Source organism: Centroberyx affinis, unplaced genomic scaffold (genome assembly GCF_046629955.1).
Source record: "Centroberyx affinis isolate AG114_WGS23_722 - 3 ecotype Tasmania unplaced genomic scaffold, CSIRO-AGI_Caff_v1 ptg003137l_1, whole genome shotgun sequence".
Lineage (NCBI taxonomy): Eukaryota > Metazoa > Chordata > Actinopteri > Beryciformes > Berycidae > Centroberyx > Centroberyx affinis.
The window spans coordinates 133,459-157,363 of NW_027281198.1; the positions used below are offsets into that span (position 1 = coordinate 133,459).

The 23,905-nt window shown below is 41.7% G+C and overlaps 2 protein-coding genes across 2 annotated transcripts; both read left to right on the plus strand.

Moving 5' to 3' along the window:
- Positions 1–14,057: 14,057 nt before the first annotated feature.
- LOC139659543 (protein transport protein Sec61 subunit alpha-like 1) lies at positions 14,058–19,376 on the plus strand. The gene is made up of 12 exons (XM_071537848.1): positions 14,058–14,153; positions 15,097–15,164; positions 15,273–15,338; positions 15,514–15,592; positions 15,835–15,966; positions 16,156–16,265; positions 16,639–16,792; positions 16,923–17,083; positions 17,313–17,510; positions 17,794–17,985; positions 18,107–18,183; positions 18,291–19,376. Exons 1-12 carry the CDS (start codon positions 14,147–14,149, stop codon positions 18,475–18,477), a joined length of 1,431 nt encoding a protein of 476 aa, XP_071393949.1. The 5' UTR covers positions 14,058–14,146; the 3' UTR covers positions 18,478–19,376.
- A 1,467-nt stretch (positions 19,377–20,843) lies between these two features.
- Positions 20,844–23,831, plus strand: chchd4a (coiled-coil-helix-coiled-coil-helix domain containing 4a). The gene is made up of 3 exons (XM_071537853.1): positions 20,844–21,000; positions 21,502–21,600; positions 21,692–23,831. The coding sequence occupies exons 1-3, from the start codon at positions 20,979–20,981 to the stop codon at positions 22,039–22,041; spliced, it is 471 nt and encodes a 156-aa protein (XP_071393954.1). The 5' UTR covers positions 20,844–20,978; the 3' UTR covers positions 22,042–23,831.
- The last annotated feature ends 74 nt before the right edge of the window (positions 23,832–23,905 follow it).

Genomic DNA, 23,905 nt, shown 5'->3' on the forward strand with positions numbered 1-23,905 from the left:
AGGAACTGACCTCCCATCCTGTACATTTACATTAAATTTGATTGCTGCCAATTTTAGAACACACATTATTTTCAGCTGCAGTAAATCTGTTGTATCTACAACTTGAAGCCACTGATTAAAAAGTTCCTGACTTTGTCTACAAGTAACATCATACATGTGAAGAACAGACAATTTAGCACAAACCAAGTCTTTTTCTCCTTGTATACTCAATAGGGCAGCGAGTATATCTGGGGGGAGGGGAAGATTGTATGTCAGAGAAGGTCTTAAAAATGTCCTTCCAAAAATTAACTAATTTTGGGCATGTCCAAAACATGTGAATCAAATCAGCTGGAGACTGTTGGCATCTGTTACAGGCATTGTCGGTACCAGGGTATATCAGGGCCAGTTTTGGTCAGTTCACCTTGGTCAGGTGAACTGACCAGAGCAATCATCTTGGTCAGGTGAACTCGGTGAAGAATTTTAAATTGGATTAATCAATGTCGTGCACAAGGTGGCCCCCTTTACACCTTCTCGTATCCAGATTGTATCTAGATATGATTTAACCTGATTACATTTACACCTGGTATTAATATGTGTCTCCAGTGTCCACATTGAGATCCAATTGAGATCCGATTGCTCTGTCCAGCTCAAACAACCGAACGTCACATCCTCCTCTCGTTTGCACGGGTCCAAAAAAAAAAAAAAAGATGATACCCATCCGTGAAGCCGCGCTATTGTATGGACTTATGCTTGCTTTTGGAAGTGGGGAAGAAGCCGTCTTCAACAACTGGAATGCCGAAGACGAAAGTCGTGCGCGATTACGTATTTCCGCCCACGTAGTAGTTGTATGTGGATTGAAAACGCAATTGCATTTACACTTGTGTTCAATGTGGCCACAATGCGTCCCTGACCACCTCCGGAGGTGGTTTGGCCGATCGGATCACAATCCGTCCTCAATGCGTCTTGAGTGCATTTACACCTGTACTTTCATGTGGTCAAGCACTATCTGATTGCAATCCGATCACCCAAAATGCATTTTAATGCAAGGTGTAAAGGGGGTAAGAGATGAGCAGTGTACCTGTTCCAGGATTGCTTCCCATTGGTCATTAGAAAACTCTAATCCCAGGTCCTGCTCCCACAGTGTTTTTAACTTCACTATACTTTGAAGGTTAAACAGTAGTTCTTTTGTGATAAAGTACCGTAGGCACAGTGTGATTTGCAGGCTGTCGGCTGGTTGCAGCAACTCCAGTACCAGTCGAGTCGAGTTCTAGTATTCAGTATAGGGGTTACGTATGTACTGAAACTCGAGAATGAACAGCAATGTACTACTACTTCCTCATTGAGTGAGCCGCTCATTCGGGTTCTCGAGTTTCAGTACGTACGTAACTTGTATACTGAATCCTAAAGCAACTCGACATGGAAGTAGTATACGCTCAAGATGCTGCTTGTCTCGGACAGCTTGCAGATAGTGATTTGAAAGTGAAACTAGAAAACCCAAATGAACGGCTCACTACTACTTGGTCAAAGAGCGGGTTTGAAAGTGCCTTTGTTTGTTAAGGTGCAATCATTCAATCGTTTAATGAGCTTTGATGGAAACTCGAAGTAGGAGGAACCAGTACGTACCACTATAGACTCGGTATGTTTCGAGCTTGAGAATGATTCGTTGAAAAAGATTTGTTTGTTCTTTTTTGACCTGCACTAGCTCTCAGGTGCTATGGGGTGTAGAGCCTTCAAAACTGCTTTTTATTTGCTGTCTAACTTATTTCCTAAACGATGAACTGAGTTAAAACAGAATGCGGTAATGTGACAATGGGTAAAACACTGACTCAATTAAACGGAAGATCACAGACGGCTCTTCTATGTTACCTTCAGGTCTGCTTCATATCCTGTCGACGGACACAAAGAAACATTGAGAAGCACCAACGACAGAAACGGGGGGAGAACCGTGGGAGGCCGGCTACGACATCAGTTTTGATAAGCGAGGAAGAGCAAATCTCTCCTCTTCTGTAGTCCAGTCCCTGCTGTTTCCAAGGGTCATAAAAAGTGAGAGTGTGTAAAATGTTGTGTAACTGTGCATCTGTGTGTGTTTGGATGTGTGCGTATGTGTGTGTGTGTTCATTTCTAAAGGGAGGCACACAGAAAAGCAAGAGAGAGAGATGCAAAACAACAAAAAAAAAATAATTAACATGCTTTTTCTACAAGCATGATTCACAGGGAGTAAATGGGTTTCATATTGTCACCAAAACACACATCGGATCATAAATTAGACCTACTGGTGTGATCAATCAATGGTTATGGTTCACATATGGTCTAGGTGCCTAATGGCTATTACAGCTCACTATATGTATGCCAAGCTGTGTGTAATGGCTCTGGCTCACTGTATATAGGCCTAAAAGTCCCTCTTTGATGTTATCAACGTAGATATTACACATCTGTGCGCATGGTTTACTGATCTGTGGGCACGGTTTAGTAGTAAATAGTAAGAAAACCGTGCCCACTGATTTTTTTTTTTTTGTACCATAATATCTAACCAAGGCCAAGGTAGGCCTGAGTTGTGCTGTTCTCTCTTCCCCACTTTATTTAGGAGGGAACATCAGGTCACGCTGCATGCTGAAATCTGTCAATGCAATATTTTCTTGCTCACATGCCAACACACAGACGTCAAAGAGCACCAAGGACATTTCCTTAGGGTCCACTTCTCATTTTGGCATACACTACCAGTCAAAAGTTTGGACACACCCATTTTTCTTTACTTATTTATTTATTTATTTTTTACTATTTTTCACATTTTAGAATAATAGTAAAGACATCAAAACTATGAAATAACACAAATGGAATTATGTAGTGACCAAAAAGGTGTTAAATCAAAACTATCTTATATTTTAGATTCTTTAAAGTAGCCACCCTTTGCCTTGATGGAAAGCCAAAGGCTTTGGAAAGAAATGTATACATAGGCATCACTATTTATATTTGTCTAAAAAACACATTTTAAGCATTTAATCATGAGCCTTTAGATCAAAATGGCTTTAAGATAATGAAAAACATAGAACATTCAGTCAGGTGTGTCCAAACTTGTGACTGGTAGTGTATATCTAATCAGGGCCGGAGCCTGCCTTTCATGCATATGGGTGCAAGCTATAGTTGAGATCTCTGTCTACCAAACCATGTTATAGGTCTAAAAGGACAACAATAACAACTTGTCAGCATACTGCAATTACAGTTCAAATTCACAACTATTATGCGACAGAAAATGCAGCACTGCTTCCCAGTGAGTGAGAAATGTAATTACTGTGCTGACAAAGGTTGTAAGAATGAATTACCGACAGAAAATAGACGATGATTGTTCATCATATGCTTATTTAACCATTATAACTACATTCCAAGGGATTCTCTCCATTGTTGGCACCCACACAATTTCTGCTTATGTATCTAATCCAGCAAGTGGCACTTATTTCCCCCCTTATTTAATTCCAATTTTTAAAACTATTTTTTATTCCTTTGGCCTCAGTGGACCAAAAGACACCAAGCTTGCTACTGCCTCTAGTTTTAAAGGTTGGCAATTGATTGAGATTATGTTCTATGGTTTTTAAATTTAGTTGTGAGGGGGGAAACTGTAAAATTTGGCATGCAGATTGATTTAACCTTCATGCTATTTATATGATCAAAGATGTTTAATGTTGAAAAGTTTAGGACTAATTGTGCGTTCGGTCCGACATCCAGGACTTCCAAGTCGGCTGCTAAACAGCGTTGTGTTCATGTGCTATTTTGTCAGAAAATCAAACCCGGAAGACATAAAATAAACAAACATGGACGTCCTGCAGCTTAACAAGCTAATTTGACAAGCTTCATTCAAACAAATGTTAGGCTAGTATGGCTAACAACACACTAGAAATAAAGGTGCTTATAGGCCTCTGTGTTTTCTTTTCTCTTTTTAAAGATTTTTTTTTTTGCATTTCTGATTTATTGGATAGTCACAGCAGAGAGAGACAGGAAAGAGAGAGGGGATGACATGCAGCAAAGGCCTGAGGCTGGATTCCAACTCGGACGACTGCAATTAGGACTATCGGTTGAGCCACCAGGACGGCAGGTGTATGTATTTTCCAGGTGTTTATTTACTGTTGACTGACACATAGCTTTATTTTTTTCTCCTTCTTGAGAAGGCCAAAGGTCACCATTGCGAAACTCAGGTGAAACTCAGGTAGCAACATTTTCTCAGAGTTTCCAACTTAATCATCTGACTTTGGAGGGCGTTCATGTGAAATTTCCAAGTAGGCAATTCCTTTTTCCGGATAGCACATGAATGCACAATAATAACTGTTTTCAGAAAGTTTGCAGCTGGTGTTGTGTTGCAGACTGTTCTGTCTGTGAATACTGAGTCTTCAAATTCATTCAATTTAACTAATTCAATTCAGCTGTACCCAAACCTCATTTATTTGCAATTGCGGGGGTAATTGTAACATTTTTCACATTTTCCCTCATAACTCACAGATGACTTTAAATACAGCAGCCATCCTTTGATATAAGAAACATATATAAATAATGAATAATACAATTGATATATTTTCACTGAAAAGGACAAGACTATAATATTGAATGTAATGCAAGAACTCATAGTGCTACAATTGTTGTAACGGTGGTTGGGGGCAATTGTAACACTTGAAAAACAGTCATATTAACCCACTTAACTGTATCTCAAATAAAAGCACATCTCAAAGTAATCACATTACTGCTATAGTATCTAGTAATGTTTACTTAAGATTTTTTTTGTATATGGTATGAATTCTTTTAGATGTCAGGGATTGTATGCATTCAATGCCAAAGTCTATTTTTATTTTTGCTGATATTTTGCAATATATTTCATTCAAATATATTGATCAGCTGATGAGTCAAGAACAGTCTTTAACCAAATACTTTAATGAAATGGTAATTACTGTGCTTAATTGACAATGAAAGGAACTTTGCTTTTACAGAAACATGTAATATTCACATCTGTTGATATATAATATTGATTGAACACATAAAAATTAATGAATATGTTCAATTCTAATAGAAATGTATGTCAACACATACAAACAGGGTGCTTACATTTGGGCATGTGGCTCGGGGGCAACTGTAACAACTGTGATCTTGCAGCCATGATTAAATCTTGTATGCTAGCTAACAGCTACTATATTAGAATAGGTTGTTTATGTTAATTTTTAACCAATAACCTGGAGATAAAAATTATATAAGTTAAGTTAAATTCATAAGAAAAGAATAATGTACATCCAAAAAGTAACTTTCATACCTGAAAATCATTTTTTTTGTTGAAAATTTCTCCTCAAGTGAAATGATCCTGATTCATTTCCTCAGGCAGAGAGAGAATCCTACTGAGCATGTGCAGAGTTAGTGTCTCATCACTCTAGCTTGTTTCTGATTAGAGGAATTGAGTGTGTTAGAATTACCCCCGGTCTCCTCTACCTAAACCTCATTTATTTGTAAAACATCATCATCATTATTGTCATGCTGAATCATAGCATATTTGAAAACAAAATCATGATAACGGAATTCTTCCAGGAATGGCTTACTAAATTATCAATACAAATATTGCTGCATGATGTAACTTGGCACTGGGTGATAAAATCATGCACTAACCCTATTCTACTCTAATTCACTCAATTCAAAACATCCCCAGTCTCTCAGTTTACCTTATATTCCCCTCACTAATGTGTGCATGCTGCAGCCTCTGTCTGAGGATAAACCATGTTCATAATGAGAAGAGGAACCATGAAGTTTAATAGCTTTTCACCACTTAATAAAATCAACTTGACCACGTTCAGCTAGAGGAAGAGAGAGGGAGAGAGAGAGAGAGAGGAGATAGACGGCAAAAGGAAGAGGGGAAAAGCAAATGTGAGCCAAGATGTAATTAGAATGTTACATAACGGTGCCAGTGACGCTGTCTGGCAGGCTTTGGGGCTAGAGCTGGCCCAGGGCTTCTGGTCCCCTCTGTGAAAACTAGTTTACACTGACCCCCTAATTACTATGATTAACTATCAGGCACAGAATAACATTAACATTATACACGCTTTATTTTATGCCCCTTCCCCTACTTGTGGGCCAGACTCTATTCTGAGTGGTGGGTTTACATAACCCCTGCATATGTATTTGTATTTGTATTTGTGTGTGTGTGTGTGTGTGTGTGTGTGTACGCACGTGTGCACTGATGCAGCTTGTGAACAGCTCAGGACTGATGTAATACTTACAACTCTGGATAGGAATGTAGTGACATGGTTATCTGGGATACTTCACACACACACACACATATGTACACATACACAAGGTGCTCACTCCGCATCAGACAGATCTGTTGAGATCAAGACCACTTATCACTGTAAAAAAGGGCAAGAAACTTCACTTCAGCGTATGAAGAAACAATGAAACAGTTTTGTGTTCGATTGACCTGATAAGTTGAACGGGCCTTGGCCTACTCTGTTATACAACCAGCAGCTGTCACATGTTAATGTAGCAGTGAAGCATATGGACAAATAGATCCCAGATTAAAATTGATGGAGCGCTGCTGAAGTAAATAGCCAATTGTTTAATCCAGTTTGTTTCCAAGCTCCCAGAGACTGACCATCCGGGATCTACGGACAGAAAGGCCCATTGACTGACTAGTAGTCATACACACATGCATCCACCCCTACAGGAGCACTTCACTGTATATATTTAGTCATCTCTAAAAATAATAATAATAAAAAAAAGATCTGACTCATGTGGAACAGATGCAAATCAGCCGTGTAGCACCATCACTATGTGTTCTTGTTCACATATCAGCTTCCCACGCCTCAGGCAGACTGTGTGTCTGTATTGCTGTGCACATTACGACGGCCGGACATATGTGTGTGGTCATGTGTTAATGAAGGTCAGCACTGCTGTTTTTTTTCTGCGAATGAGGTCACAACATGTTTGGTAAAAAGATGATGTTATGTCATGTAAATTGTGACTGCAGCAGTATGGGTTATGGAAGAGTGGAATGGGCTTTTGACAGCAGATGATTAATACTTTGTATGAGTTTGGTCTGCTTCTGAAACCTCCTATTCTATAGATCCAGCTGGTGACGAAAGAGAAAGCGCTGTCAGTTAGTCAGTCACTAACCAAGAAAGTATAATGTCACAGGAAAGTTTCCTGACTTTATTTTGAATCTACAAGTTCAGATTTACAACAGTCTGGAAGTGATGTCCAAGCAGTTACAATATATCAACCTCTGCTCTGCTTTAATTTGTTATAGGTCCTTCAATAGTGGGGTTTCTCCAAGTCCAGAGAACTGAATATTAGCTGAATATTAACTGGTAAATTATGTAATATATCTATTTTGTGTATGGTGGTGACAGAGCTTTGCTGGCTCAGGGCCTAAACACACAGTCAAAAAAAAACAATCAGACTTCACCCATCCATCATCGCCCGTCTGTAATCTATTAAATTGTTTTTCTTGAGTATGTAATGAAAAGGTTTGAAGTTCTTTGTTCATCACACCAGGTTCCTTCAATTGTAAATTATACTGTGACAGTGAAGTGTGTCAAACAAGACAAACTACAGCTCACATACATTCCCTTTGCCACTGATCAGCCACTAATGATTTCATTCAATTTGGCCTCTACTCTTTTTCTCTATTCACTTTGACTTTCACAGGCCAAATGGAACAATCAGCTGCACCTTTTCACACACAGGGGTTTTAGTGTGAACTGACCATCAGTCATTTCCTTCACGTTGCTATTCTCACAGTTCCATGCAGACATTTTATACCAACAACTTATGCAAAATGTCAAAGTTTGTTGGTCATAATCCAGAAAGTGGCTAGGTCTCCCCAGGTGCCTTAGCAACCTAGGGCTCTATGGAAAAGGCATCCTGGAACTTCCCGTCTCCAGTCTTTCAGAGGAGTACAAGTGCACCAAAGTAAGGCTGGAGATGACGCTGACAGAATCCCGTGACCCATTTGTAGCCCAAACTGCTCCCACCCTGGCAACTGGGCGGAAGTGGACCCCATCAGCAGCTACACAACAGGCAAAGGCAGCCCTCAAGCACAGGGACATCGTTGGCCACGTACAACAAGGGAGAGGAGGCCTTGGCCTCGGAGAGAGCAAACCATCCTGGCACAAGGCAACTCCATCTCAGCGACGAGGTCTCATGGTCGAGGAGGTGCGCCGGCAAGAACAGGCAGCGAGGTGCGCAAAGGCCGTTTCTCAAGCAAAGCAAGGGCAGTGGATGAGATGGGAGGGAGTTGAGAAGAGAAAGTTCTCTTGGAAGGAGTTGTGGGACATGGAAGCATTTCGAACCAGCTTCATTATACGAGCCACATACGATGTCCTGCCATCTCCCAAGAACCTCAGCCAATGGTACAGCGAAGACCCTACGTGCCCCCTCTGTCCATCTCCAGCAAACCTGAAACACATACTTGTCGGCTGCAAGACAAGCCTTACACAAGGCCGTTACACCTGGCGGCACAACCAGGTTCTGAAGTGCCTAGCAGCTACGCTGGAGAGCAGACGGACAACCATCAACGCCCTGCCTCCTCTGTCATCCCATCCTGCAGCTGCAAGAGAGTTTGTCCGTGAAGGTACGAAGCAGCCCAAGGCCTGTGCTTCCAATCAAGAGGCCGGGCAGTTGGGAGCAGCACGGGACTGGAAGCTACTGGCGGACCTGGAACAGAGGCTCTGCTTCCCATCTGAGATCACCACGACCAATCTCAGACCGGACCTCGTGCTTTGGTCCACCTCACTTCGCACCGTCTACATCATAGAGCTTACAGTGCCCTGGGAGGATGCTGTGGGTGAGGCCTACGAACGTAAGAGGCTTAAGTACGCTGAGCTGGCAGCCGACGCTGCAGAGGCTTCGTAGGCATGTCAACTACCAGGCTGCTTAAGGACATGGGAATCCGAGGCCAGGCCCAACGTCAAGCCATCAAAGCCCTCTCTGGTGCTGCTGAAAGGGCGAGCCAGTGGCTCTGGATTAAGAGGAGAGACAACACCTGGGCTCTGAAATAACATCAAGAACAAGATGACTTCAAGGGGGGTGAGCCTGGGACGCCAGGCCTCATCGCTGAACCCTCTGGAGGTGTAGTGGGCTCATCAGTGAAACGCTGAGGAAGGAGGGTGCCCACTTGAAAACCCTGAGACGTCATCGTCATCCCCACTCACATCAGCAAGGTCTCAAGTCGCTCATCGTCATTCCCACTCACATCAGCAAGGGCTCAAGTATGTGCAAACAAGGGATTGTATCACCTAGTCCTAAATAGAACTGAACTTTCTCTGTTGGAAGGAAAAAAGTCAACAAAGAGTAATTTCCACCCAGTGATTGATGTGATTTAGATAAGGAAAATTGTTTTTAAGAAAATAAATGCAAATCTTAAAAGGCCAGCCACTGACTGATTGTGATCAGAATAATGACATGAGATGAAGGGTTTATGGCATGGAGCTTTTCACTGTGGACTTAATCTGTGGGATAGTTGACAGTTGGCTAAAGGCAATGACAACAGAGGGACTTTGATTAAATTTAATTCTGTGGAATTAATGCTAATACCAGAGTCGTTAATCAAGGAGAGTTTTGGACTATAGATATGGACCCCCCCAACTCCCTTTGCCTACACATATCAAATACAAAACACTCACCCAAACACTTACAAAACATTTACAATACATTCATGAACATCTTATACTAAGGTCAAGATATCCATGTTTATATTAATTAGGGGTTCAAGCCCCGAAGGGGCTGAAACCCTCTTGTTTTTGTGTCGGTTTGTTATTATTATTTTCCTGCCACGTTGGTGCAAATTCCCGTGAGTTGGTACATCGCAGAGACATCAAATTTGGCCCAATGACAAATATTGGTAACCATTACCAGGTCCGGAAAAATGAACCCAATCTGTCTGAAGGTGCCGCTATAATTAAAGGTTTTACGTTAAAGGCCATAACTTCCACACCGTAAGTCTGATTTTCACGAAACTTGGTCCACATTATACAGGTGACCATTCTCTACAACTTTGCTGCTGTCGTTTTGAAGATATTAATTTTTTAATTTGAGAGAGAGCGTGGCCTGTCAGCTAAATTGTCGTAACTTCATGACCAATTGTCACGAAACTTTGTGAACATGTTCAGATATCATCAATGACCATGTGTGCACAGCTGTTTTAATCTTGAACAGTAGGGGGCACCACAAATGCGAAAAGTTTATATCTCGTAATCGGCTACATGAATTCATACGAAATTCGTTTTCCACAATCTAGGGTCATGACTCAGTCGATGCATAAAACTTGGTAAAGATTGATTAAAGTGGGCGTGGCTTATTACAACAAATCTAAATCTGTAGACATTTCACATTCCAAAATTTAAAAAATCTAAATAAATCACCTGTACGTCCTAGAGAGCTGAAATTTTTTCAGCACATCCACTGAATTGTGACAAAAGTTTGCCTCACTGCAACCTATGGTCAATTCAGAAGTCCATCACTCTATATTTTTCTAAATATGCTAAATCAATTAACATCTATATCTCCACAAGTCTTCATTCATACGCTACCAAAATTGCCACAGACATTCTCTTGATGGTAGATATCAAGTGTTTCAAAGGATGTTCAGATCAGTCAAACGGTGAGTCCGCAGTGACATTCAATATCTTGCTGTAATTTGTACTGTATGCACAACATTTTCTATTTCATCTAATTTTTAAACAAATTTCACCAAAATATTTGACAATACACTCGAGAAAAGCATTTCTATCCCCAACAGTTAAATTGTTGTGATTGTTTTTTGTGACATCCCTCTGTCTGTCTTCTGCTTGTGAGGTTGGTTTGGCTTCCTGGCTCAGGAGCCAGTGGGCGGCGTTGGAGAGGGCGTCAGGAAACTACCTGCACCTGGGTAGTTGTGGCTTCATTGTTAACCTCTTTGTCATCGCCTCAACTTGTGAGAACGTGTGTGGAAGTCATGTGTTCCCAGTGGCGCAGAGTCACCTACTCTCTGGATACAAAGGTCCAGGGTTCGAAGGTGGCCAAGTCCTACTTGCCAACAATGTAATAATTCATGCATGTGGTATGTAAATAAATAAATGTAATCATTTTCAATTTACATGTCAGTACCATTCCGAAAAGGCTTGAACCCCTTTCATGGCCGCTTGCGGCTATATTTTGTCTTGTGTTTATATGACTCTGCTCTACGTGCCTCTTTCCATTTGTCATCCATAACTAAAATCCCTATTTTTTATCAACATTTAATGTACACATTATGTTTTGTTTTATATGTAATCCACTCTTTTGCTATGTTCTTTTTTTTGTTGTTTTATGTTATGACCTTTCAGAGCATGGCACCCATGCCTTTGGCACATCATGTACCCTTACCTTGTTAGTATCTATGCAAATTGTGAATGTAAATAGTCTGGCTCAGGTCTATTTCCATGGCTCGGAGGTTCCGTGTATTGAGTGTATTGAGGTACACTGAAACAGACTGTTTACATAATTGGAGGTTGCACACAGACACGGTGTCCTTCTCCACACAAATGGATTAGAGCACAGGTACGGCCTTGGGGAGGGTCAACATTATCAAAAAATTTGATCAGCATCCAGATAATATTTATTTTTTTGTTTTGTCTCGAAAGATAGTCATTGTATTTTGGCACAATGCTAAAGACTATTTGCAGCATATGTGGTAAATATACACATGCATGGTGCATAGGGCCAGATTATACATGGTGTATAATTGTCTTTGTCATTTTTTTGGTATCATTCAAGCATTACTTAATTAAAACAGACTTTCATTTCTGGATCACGCAAGCTTCATTAAGACAGAGTGTGCTTCATTCACATTGAAAGTCACAGCACTAGTAATTGTAGTTTTACTTCAACATAAACATCAAAATGTTCATCTGCCAGTTTCCCCAAGACTGATGAGAAAACATCCAAGCAAGATCTTAAATTTAACAGGCTATTCAAAACACTGTGAGAAGGAAAGACTGGAAAGACTGGCATTTGCTTGTCCTCACCTCTGTTAGCTCACAATTCGGTGGTCATTATGTAACCACATGAACAAATATCTCTTTATCTGAGGGCAGATGAGCTGTTCTCAACCATCTCCCTCTACCTCTCTCTCTCTCTCTCTGTTATATTCTGCTGAAAAATAGATGTGAAGTGATGAATTCTGGTGGGCCCAGAGAGTTACAGACCGACCAGTGGTGGATGGATCAGTCAGGAGAGTGTACAGAAGGCTGAAAGCTGTAAGCATCATCATGCCAACTTTGGTTTGTGCTGTTTAATTGGGTCAGTGGATAAGTGTGCCACCAGCACTGAGTGTGCACACACACACACACGCGCACACACACTTAAGTCACTTTTGGGGTATCTACATAGACTTACATTCATTTCCTGGAGACTTACCCAAACCATAACCACTACTTGCCTAAACCTAACCCTTACCCTAACCTTAACCTAACCCTAACCTTAACCACTGACCCAAAAATCAGCTTTTTACCAATTGGGGACACGGCTTTTGTCCCCAAATTGCACAAGCCGTCTTATGTCTGGTGTGTGTCCCTGAAAGTGACTTAAGTCATACCCACAAACACACGAACACACACACACACACGAACACACACACACACACACACACACACAATGACTAGCAAACAGTCTGTAAATCTGAGTGGCTTGATATCATTACTGGGACAACACTGAACCCTAGTGGCAGAGAATTTCTCAGGTGAAAAACATGAGAGAAAGATGTCTCTCCTCAAAATAAATTGTTTCACAATAAATTCATTTGAAATGCAACAAATTTTATATATCATTTTAAAAAATTACTTTAAAATGAATAAAACCATAACATTAAAGTCACTGCAACAGAGCAGAATGTAAAAGAAGTAAACTGATCGGACAAGATTTGGGTAAAAAGTTGGTTTAAACTTAAAAATAATGCTGCATTTTATTTCTACAGTATTTTTTTTTTATAGAACCTATGGTGATGTAGCACTCAACTGATAACCAAATAACCCGAACACCCTACCATGTAGTCTAGAGACAGCCAACCAAGAAATAGCCTATACTCGAAGATGGTCAAGAACACAGTGAACAGATCTCATTACTCAACATAAGTCTTCCCCAACATGACACTATCTGTGCAAATCTGCATGACTTCACACAAAATCAGTCTGGTTCAAGGACTGTTGAAGGCCAGGATTCTCTTTCTCAAGTTCAGCCAGTCCCCACCACAATAGCTTGTCTCTCAGCTCTGATCCTACAATAGGCCCTATACCTACACATGATTATGTTAATGTTGAATTATAAAACATAAAAATATATATGCATGTCCCCAAATTTGTACTTTTCTCACCCTAATTGTAACCACTGCTTTTACACTCCGCTCCAGCCTCTCTCCTCTATGCTCTGTCATTCGACCTCTCTTCCTTGGTGGTTCGTTGTGTTTTTTAAATCTATGATTTTTTCCTGCATGTAGGAATACAGAAACAAAGCAAGAGACAGACGGAGATGACACTGTTTAAAATGCATGCATAGTTGGTTAATTTAGCAGAAGAATAATCTGAGCGCTCTCATTTAACATTGAGCATACTCAAGCTTCCATTGCTTCTCTACTTCAAGCAACTCTGCATAATTTTGCATGTAAAAGCATTAGTCTGGCTACTTTATGAGATTTTTTGGATCCTCTGTCCTCTCCAAATCATTCGTTACACACACGCTGGCCATTTAAAACTCAGTCGCACCACATGATTACCACCATCCCTGATCAAACCCCAGGAGTGTGTCCTGTCTGGACCATGGTCTGGACTACAGCAGGGCAGAGCTGAAAAGATGGACGCCCTCTTGAGATGGAGAAGCTCTGTGCAACAGGGAACCTTTGTTAAAATGCAAACATTAAAACATTAATCTTACATTTTCCGAGTTGATAGGAATTGCTTATAACTTCAAATAATGTATTCTCATGGGCACCGATGAACAGTCGAGTGTGCCCCAATGCCCGTGCTGTGTGTGTACTAGCGGCGTCTCAGAGAAGTGACGTGTATCAGCTGCTTGTCTGGTGACGTGTCTCTACAGATCTCTCTTTTCTTACGGAGCGGCTGGATGGAGCCACACTGACTCTACTGAGCATTCAAAGTGGCACCAGTAACACAACAGGAATAGGCCAAAGGACATCATGGGAAGTAAGTCATCTTCTTAAGTTGTATACATGTGTTAAGGGTGATTTAAATTACCTGTTGATGTTGTTTTATCTCGCGCACTAATGGACATTTAGTGTTCGTTAGCATGCTAGCTAACCTTGGGTAGTTAGCAAGTTATAGCTATCTAGCTCCTTACGTTAGCTAATGCGAAGTTGCTAGCTATTTTCAGCTCTACTACCGTTAACTACCGAGGCTCGTATCATCAGCTCAGTAACGAGTTTCTAATGTTTTAATTGTGTCCTTCAAAGGGGCTTCAAAAGTCTCCCCTTTTAAATTAACCAGAACCTGCTGGCTGCTCATTTATCTGCTCGTTTGACGATTAGCTTCAGTTAGCAACACGCTAGCTAACGTTAGCTGTACGTCACCATGAACTGTTAACTATATCTTGAGGATATTTTACCGTGACAGATTGAAAATAGCTTTCTTCCACAATTTCATGGCAGGAATTTGATTAGATTTGCAATGGTAAACTAACTAACCAGACACTTAAAAGGAACTGAAGGGCATATATTAAATCACTCGCTGTCAAAGTCAATTTCAGTGATTGACAGAGCTGATCAGCACCAAGGCAATGTAGCCAGCACAATAATCCCATACGGTCTAATAATTATTATGCAAATGTGAATCTGTTGTCATCCTTGTTCACTGTTCATATTTTTCTAAATATACTTCTAGTGTAGTTAAATGTTGAGCTTACTGTTACATTAGCCAAGTGACCCAGACTGCCATGTTTAGCTTTGCTGGCAGATGTTTAGTTAGTAGTTTGTGATGACGTAGCACCTAAGCTAAAGTGACTGAAGAGGACCAAAGTCATTTCAGACTTATTTACAGGTCTACAAATACTGCTAGAGCTGCTGACTTTAACGTTGTGTTGAAGCAGTGTTGTTTTGGTCTTTTTTTTTTAACTGTTAATCTCTTTCTACAGTAAAATTTTTGGAAGTCATCAAGCCGTTCTGTGCGGTCCTGCCTGAAATTCAGAAACCAGAAAGAAAGGTATACTTAAGTCTTTGAATGTGTAGTAAAGCTAATTAATATTGACATATTGTGCATGCAAATGTGAATGACTATGAAATGACACCTATTCCTTTTTAACCCTTACAGATTCAGTTTAGAGAAAAAGTACTATGGACCGCCATCACACTCTTCATCTTTCTAGTGTGCTGCCAGGTTAGTGTCCATTGATGGGGAAAAACTCAGCAACAACTTAGTTACTTTTGACTACATTGAATCTATTAAATAGTGCAGGGGATACCACAAATCAAAACAAATATTACTGGCTATATGGTATTGCTGAAGGTGTTTTGTTACACACCGTCTTGTGTCTTTTTCTCTGTTCATTCAGATTCCACTGTTTGGCATCATGTCATCAGATTCAGCAGATCCCTTCTACTGGATGAGAGTAATCCTGGCTTCTAACAGAGGTGACTTAATTGCATACTCTTAATAGGTGATCTCAGACTTAATCACAAAGTTGTTTTACTGTCTCATGTGCAGCTCTAGCAAGGAGAAATAATCTAATACCTATGTTATCACACCTCAGCTTTGACGTGGTCTCCTTATCAAAAGTGATAACAGTGATAGGCCTCAATGCCTTGTTTCGGCAACCACTACTACACTGTTAATGTGATTGCCAGATACCAATGGTGTCCACTTTTTTTTCCAGGTACTCTGATGGAGCTGGGTATCTCACCCATTGTCACCTCAGGCCTAATCATGCAGCTGCTGGCTGGTGCTAAGATCATTGAGGTGGGAGACACCCCCAAGGACAGAGCCCTCTTCAATGGAGCACAGAAATGTAGGTCCCCTACTCGCCACTGTTACTATTTTTAGAACTCACCACATACTTTTGAAGCCTTGAAGCATTCTTGTTTACTTTGAAGCTTGCAGTCTCATAATACTATTTGTTTTGCAGTAACATCAGTTTTGCAGCAGCTCTGTCTGCAAGGATACCAATTGCAAATCATCTCTTTTTGTCCTTTTGCAGTGTTTGGAATGATCATCACCATTGGACAGGCCATTGTATATGTTATGACTGGCATGTATGGAGACCCCTCAGAGATGGGTGCTGGAATTTGCTTGCTCATCATCATCCAGGTTAATAAAGTCTCCCATTTGATACAGAGTTTGATACAGAGCCATTATTTTGCATTGATTTGATTTGCTGATGGTCAGAGAGTGTACGGTCACCAGCAGACACACATTTTGAGAACAGGCAAACACTATGTAACAGAGCCATTAAAATGTTTATAGTCTCAAAAAGTTACCTGCCAATGTGGCAGGGCACCCTTCATTTATCCACCAAAACCAAAGTTTACCGGCATTTGCTGCAGGGTGGGTGGTAATTTTGGACCGTGTCTGGAAGTTTATAGCAGCTTCCATAATGTTGTGTTTTAAGAGCTGTGCTAAACGGTAATTGGTTGTTTCTGCCTGGCCAAACTTGATACTAACCTCCTGCCTGTCTCTCCAGCTGTTTGTGGCAGGTCTGATTGTCTTGCTGCTGGATGAGCTGCTCCAGAAGGGCTATGGTCTGGGTTCTGGTATCTCCCTCTTCATTGCGACCAACATCTGTGAGACCATCGTCTGGAAAGCCTTCAGTCCCACCACTGTCAACACTGGTAGAGGTACGGGCACTGGCTTGCAAGAATGCAGAGTTTCTGAAGCTGAACATTGGGAAGGGAGAGAAATCGGATGTTAGCCTTTTGATCCAACTATATTACACTGAGTAACCCTGTGACTCCTATGGTTTTTCAGGTACTGAGTTTGAGGGAGCCATCATCGCTCTCTTCCACCTGCTGGCCACCCGCACAGACAAGGTGCGCGCCCTGAGAGAGGCCTTCTACAGACAAAACCTGCCCAACCTCATGAACCTCATCGCCACTGTCTTCGTCTTTGCAGTGGTCATATACTTCCAGGTCAGCTGGCAACCCTGTCTGGATATATAGTGTGTCTTGACTGCCTTTATTGTAGTAAAGGCATTTGATTCTTTATGAATGTTTTTTGTATGCAAGATTTGAAATAAATATCAGCTTTCCGATAGCTAATGTAGAATTCTGTTCATGAAGTTGCAAGCAATGTTTTGCTGACTGTGTTCAAATAGGGATGGTCATTGCTTAACACTTCAGGACATTGTTACTCCTCCAGGGCTTCAGGGTGGACCTGCCCATCAAATCAGCACGCTACCGTGGTCAGTACAACACCTACCCCATCAAGCTGTTCTACACCTCCAACATCCCCATCATCCTGCAGTCTGCCTTGGTCTCCAATCTTTACGTCATCTCCCAGATGCTCTCTACGCGCTTCAGCGGCAACTTCCTGGTCAACCTCCTGGGAACCTGGTCTGTAAGTACAGAATGCGCCATCAGGTGCTGCATCATCCCTGTCTCACAACACATCCAATCTCATTGCAACGTGCTTAAAGAGCAGGAGCTCAACTCAATGCATTTACAGAGCAAGACAACAACAAGCAAGATTACTTGATTGTTTTGACTTGGAACTGAGGAGTCTTTGTGTTAAGTTTCTAATAGGATACAGTCACATGTTTCAACTCACTAATACACTAGTAAGCCGTGGGCATACACAGACCTCATTTTTATCTTAACAAAAACAATCTTTGTGTGTTCAGGACACCTCCACTGGTGGACCAGCTCGTGCCTATCCAGTGGGCGGTCTCTGCTACTACCTTTCGCCTCCAGAGTCATTTGGTTCTGTACTGGATGACCCAGTTCATGCTGTCATTTACATTGTCTTCATGCTTGGCTCCTGCGCCTTCTTCTCCAAGACCTGGATTGAGGTCTCAGGATCCTCTGCCAAAGATGTAAGTCTGTTTGTGCAGCCTGCTTGTTTAAGAGTCCATGCTTGTATATAGGATGGTGTAAAGCATGATGAAACATGCCACAAGTTATCCACATATTTAACTTTGTAACTGTGTGTCTCAGGTGGCTAAGCAGCTGAAGGAGCAGCAGATGGTCATGAGGGGACACAGAGAGACCTCCATGGTGCATGAGCTAAACAGGTACAAAGCAACCTTGGAAATAGACTCCCAGAATTCTTCAGGTTTGCAATGTACTGCATATATTAAGTGTTCTACCAGCACGTTTAATGGTTTTCCTCTTTTCCTAGGTACATCCCCACAGCTGCTGCCTTCGGTGGTCTCTGTATAGGAGGGCTGTCTGTCATGGCTGACTTCCTGGGCGCCATCGGCTCTGGTACAGGAATCCTCTTGGCTGTAACCATTATCTACCAGTACTTTGAGATCTTTGTCAAGGAGCAGAGCGAAGTGGGCAGCATGGGAGCACTGCTCTTCTAGAAAATTCCTATCTTCCAACACACACCAGACACACAGTAGCCACTCTCCACAAATTACTTTGTTTTATTTTGCATTCTGTGTAATGCGCACAATCAATACATTTTGCAACTGGGATACGTCATTTTTCCTGCCACCTTTGTTCTCCACCGTATCCTTTTAGGGTACGAATGCAGAGAAGACGGGTTTGCATTTTGTCCCAGGGTTCAGCATTGTATTGTGTTTCCTCTGTCCTCTTTTCAATACTTACTACTCATCTCTGCAGGCTGCCTAAATTCTCATTGACTGTCTTATCTGCTGAAGAATGCCTAAAAGCACAAAAGTGTGAGGTTCAGTCTTTGACTTGCCTCAGGCGTTATTCACTGCAGCTTGTTCAAGGAACATTAAGACAGTGACACCATGTTAGTTAGTGCTTATTTCAAGCATAAAGCACTGTGCCTGGACATTTTGGGAGGGTTGAAAGAAAGCCATGTCATGTTCATTTCAGGTCAGCGGAGACTGTGCTCGAGGTTTTTAGGGGCCTATAGTAGGATGTGAAAAGTATAAATAAAATATACTTGTACTCCTAATACAGCTTTGAGAAGTCTCAGACAAGCTCTTGACGGTTTGCATTTACCTTTATTTTGATGTTTTAAATCATGGACTATGTTTATATTCACTCTGGTCTTATATAGGGCACAATGTTTGTCCTCTGTCTCTGGGTCCTAAAGGGAAGTGTTTGTCTATATCGTCACGCTCTTTTATTCCCAGACTGAATCGCTGCACAAAACTGCCGAGACATGGTTGGATGAGGGTGGGTTTGGTAGGGATGAAAGGGAGTTTCATTTTTGGTTTTTACTTTCTGTATCGGACATAATTGTGTTATTAAAAAAAAAAAACAAAGAGGTTTTTTTTCCAACACACTTCGAAATTGTGTCGTAATTCATAGGCCATGCATGCTGTGCATGCAGTGCATAATTTGTAAATGATGAGGTCCCGGAACACCAAGGGGTCGGTGTTCCCGCGAGTCTGTCTGGAGGGAAAAGGTACCGGAACATATCAAGACAACAAGCGCATTGGAGCCCAAGTAGGTCCGGTGGTGCAGCCAAACAGCCAAAACATTACTAAATGACAGATTATATGACCTTAGAGCTCCGACTACTGGGGACCTATAACAATATGTGATTATTGTATAGGCTACATAATGCTCATTTTGTCCAAACCGAGTTCGGACAAACCGGTTTTTACAAACCTGCCCTTCAAGTAGTGGACTAAAGATATAACTGCGCTGTGCACAACATAAAAATCCCCGCATACTTGGCTGTGAAACATCCTAATCATACATAAATACATCAAGGAAACTGCATCGGCTTCAACCATTTACCAGACAAATTCTGGCTCGAGTAGTTACGCATTAATATTCAACACAAATACTTTAATAGGATATCTATTTTAAACGTAGGAAACAATGTCAGCGAATAATGAAAACCAATAAAACCTATCATGGTCGTCAGGTCGTGCCATGCAGCTAGAAGTCGGCCTAAATGCGCAGACTCAGCTGGACCGCGCTGGTTTTGAAATGCCCACATTGATGTGAGGTTTACAGCCCTTCACTCAACCAATTATATTACCAATTATTTCTGGACACTCAACATAACATGCGCAACTGCCCACATATTTAACTGTGGGACTTACAGGTCCGCAATAATTTATGTTTTCTATGCAAATATGAATTTAGATGTTATTGTTATTATTAATTTTCCAAAAATAGTCCACACAGCGAACATATGGACAGCAAATTCAACTGCCTTTTAGCCATGACGATGTCTGAAGTTTACCATAACATACTCTGCAGAGCAGCTCACCTCTTTCTAATAGGGTAATCACCTGTCTTCATATGGAAATGAGCCAATTAGGTTTTTACAATGGAGTGGAAAGGAAGAGTCAACTACTGGGATTATTACATGGCAGACAAAAAAAAAAAAAAAACGTTCATGCCACCGGAGGTGCCGGGTCCATGTAAATAAGTACCGGAATGCAAGTAGTCCAAAGCCGCACTGTAAGCACTGTGTGCATTTTATCTGAACACCACTGGATACTGTTTTTTGAACAACATTCATCTGAGTCCCTGTCAGTCGTCATTACTTTAGGCCAGTTGTGAAATGAAGGAGAATGCAACTCTGGAGCCTTCGGCCCCCCCTGTTACACAGCGACATATTTTAAAAAGAAAACCATGCCGTGGGGGAAACTATAACCTCCTTGGAGTACAAATCCAATCATTTAGGCACATTACGTAGCTCGGTATGGTTTCATGGTTGGACCGCAGCCCTAAAGCCCAGCATACGTCATTATTGTGCGCCCTGCGGATTGACAGGTCAGAGGCAAGGAGGTAGAGGGGTAACGGAGCTGTCGCAAGACGCCGGGTGGTTTGTCAAATGAAATCCTGGCATTGTTGACTAAGCCCCTGCAAAGTTAACCTATCATCGTTTACGACAGAGGCTCGACGGACATAAGCATCGGCAGGCATGTCGTACTGCAGACAAGAAGGTAATTTCGGGTTTCATTCATTTCAGTCCATGTCCAGCCAATGTCATCCAGGGAGCCAGCATGCTAGGCTACTAGTAGCAATGTTACCGCAGTTAAGTCGTTAGCTGCCAGGCTAGTTAGCTCAACCTACGTGCTTGCCTAAGGCTAGCTTTATCCTTAGCTCCGCCATTGTAGTGATATTATAACTTTATACTGAGCACTGCAGCAATTTGATATATATTTTACTAATGGGGGCTTGGAGAGCTGCCAAGCGGCAAAGCAGATCAACTCAAGTCAGTTCATATTTAATCTGCGCTGCTTGAGGAGCATTGTGGGCCCAGTTTCATTTGACAGTTTCATTTGTTTCCTGACGTCATTGAGTAACCAAATATTACAGTAATATTTTATATTTGTTGTTATATAAGGACCAAATAATGGCATCAGAAGTTTCTCTGACCATCCAAAACCAGGTTTCCTACTTTTAGGATTCATTGTCATTCCTGTTTTTCCTTCCCACCCAAGGAAAAGATCGCATCATCTTTGTGACCAAGGAGGACCATGAGGCACCCAGTAATGCTGAGCTGATTGCAGATGACCCCAACGACCCCTATGAAGAGCAGGGTTAGTCACTTGAACATTTTAGAATCAAAGGTTCCTTAGTGTATCAAGGCATACCATCAAATTGCTGTTGTGTGGTTGCTCGCTCCTCTAGGCCTGATCCTGCCGAATGGAGAGATCAACTGGAACTGCCCGTGCCTGGGGGGCATGGCCAGCGGACCCTGTGGCACTCAGTTCAAGGAGGCCTTCTCCTGCTTCCACTACAGCAAAGAAGAAGTGAAGGGCTCCGAGTGCATCGATAACTTCCGTAACATGCAGGAGTGCATGCAGAGGTACCCCGAGCTCTATCCCCAGGAAGGAGACACGGAAAGCTCCCCACAAGAAGAGTCCAACACCACTGCTGCCCCGGCCTCCGACAGTGACTCTACCCCTGCTGTTTCAACATCTGAGTCTGCTCCCTCGTCTGACAGCGTATCACCAACAGACAGCCAGACTGCCAGCTAAGGCCAACCAGCCGTCCTCCACATTCCCTTGTTTTCTCTGTGTACAAGCACTGCCCAGCATAGATCACTCTCCATGAGAACCTCAGCTGTGTGGCCCGATCGGCCTGACATCTCCTCTGGTTTTAACACCGGTAGTCACAAGGGAGGAGGGGTGAAAAAAACAGGCCCTAGAAAGGCACAGCTCTGACACTCACAGGCAATATTCACAAAGGCCATGGGAGGAGGAACTGAGTGTCATGGGGCATATTTACTTTGATTTAGGCTGCTTTGTCTGCTGAGCACCTGAAGACCCGGGAATAATACACTTTAGTGACAATGGGACAAACTACTTGCTGCAGGGACATTCACTGAAAGACTTATATGCAATAGGAATTCAGTTTGCTGTGTATTGTCCTGCTTCAGGTCACATGAGCCGTTTCTGTGCCATTCTGCATTACCCACTTCACCATAGGTGTGTATTGTCCTGTTAATGTCACTGGTCAGACTACTAGATAATGATCACTGGGCTTAGCCTAATCATTATGCTTGACAGATCTCAAGTAGTGAGCACTAGATTTTGAATTTGAGCAATGTCTTGCCTTTGCATGATTGCTATTGACTTAAGGAAGTCACTTAGATTCAAGACAGTTTTCACTCTTTAGAGCTGAATCCCTTTTTCTTCCCTTGCTCGAGAGACCAAATCACAGTACCCCTTACAGCTAAGGAGAATGTTTCCTGTCTTTTTCAATAGTAGACTACTCCTTAAAAATAATGCCCACATCCTTTACTAATAAGCAAGCAACAAGGCTAATTGAGCCTTTTCCACAGCCCAAGCGCAATGCACATTACATTGGTGTTAACACAAATGTAACTCTACAAATGTAACTCTCTCTATGCTTTAAACTGTGTATTGACATTCATCATCCTGTGGGAACTTAAGGGCCTAGTGTCCAAATACATGTGGTGCTATGTGAACAATGGTCTGTTTTTGTTTGTTTGTTTGTTTTTAATAAGATTTCCTTCGTCTGGCCTAGGCAAGGCCATAAGTGGGTCATCATATGTAACTATCAATGCATAAATGTTTCCATCATCCCAACATTGTTGCCCTCCAGAATCTAAGGCTCCACTCAGAATCAAGATGCTGTGGTCACCATTTGAAATGAATGTCATTCAAGCCTTAATGGACTTCACGTTTATAACGTGTCCAGATTAAAATGAACACTGAACCATACCTACTTCCATTCTCTTTCTGTCCTTGTACTCTAATACCTCAATCGAATTCAGGTGACCATGAAGCATGCTTTGCAGGGTGTTGAATATGACTACATGTGAAGTCAGAGCAATATACCCTCTTATATGAATGATCTTTTGATGTTGTGAGTCTTACTGGGGTTTTGTGAGCTGTGCTGATTGAAACTGCCTAGAAGACTTCCACACTGAGTTAAACCAAGAGCCAGACATGAGTCAGTTAATGGATACTTGAATGTGTGTATTAAGACAGAATCACACCATATTTTACAGCCTCCACACATCTCAGTATATTCATGATGATATATTAGTTTGGAGAAAAGCATAGTCTTGTGTGAAAAGGCTATAATGTCCACATTGCAAGGTTTGTAGCATCACATAGATCACACAGGCAGAAAGTCTATTAAACGAGACCCACCCAACATTCATTTCAGTCTGTTTTTTTGCACCCACATATGGGGAATACGTCTCTTCAGTTTAGTGATGTAGAGCTAACTTGAGTTTAATTCTTTGGTTATTTCCACTTTGATCACATAGCACAGTCCCATAACAGTGAGGAGTGCTCTTGTCCAATAATTTTCAGTCCTTTTGCTGAATTGTCCACTGACTCTGTGTGACTTTCTTTGTCAAATCCTGTG

Coding starts and splice junctions, on each gene's coding strand:
- LOC139659543 (XM_071537848.1), top strand. Junction 15,593..15,834: donor AATCCTGGCTTCTAACAGAG/GTGACTTAATTG, acceptor TTTTTTTTCCAG/GTACTCTGATGGAGCTGGGT. Junction 16,793..16,922: donor CACTGTCAACACTGGTAGAG/GTACGGGCACTG, acceptor ATGGTTTTTCAG/GTACTGAGTTTGAGGGAGCC.
- chchd4a (XM_071537853.1), top strand. CDS start 20,979: ATGTCGTACTGCAGACAAGAAG. Junction 21,001..21,501: donor GTCGTACTGCAGACAAGAAG/GTAATTTCGGGT, acceptor TTCCCACCCAAG/GAAAAGATCGCATCATCTTT. Junction 21,601..21,691: donor CGACCCCTATGAAGAGCAGG/GTTAGTCACTTG, acceptor TCGCTCCTCTAG/GCCTGATCCTGCCGAATGGA.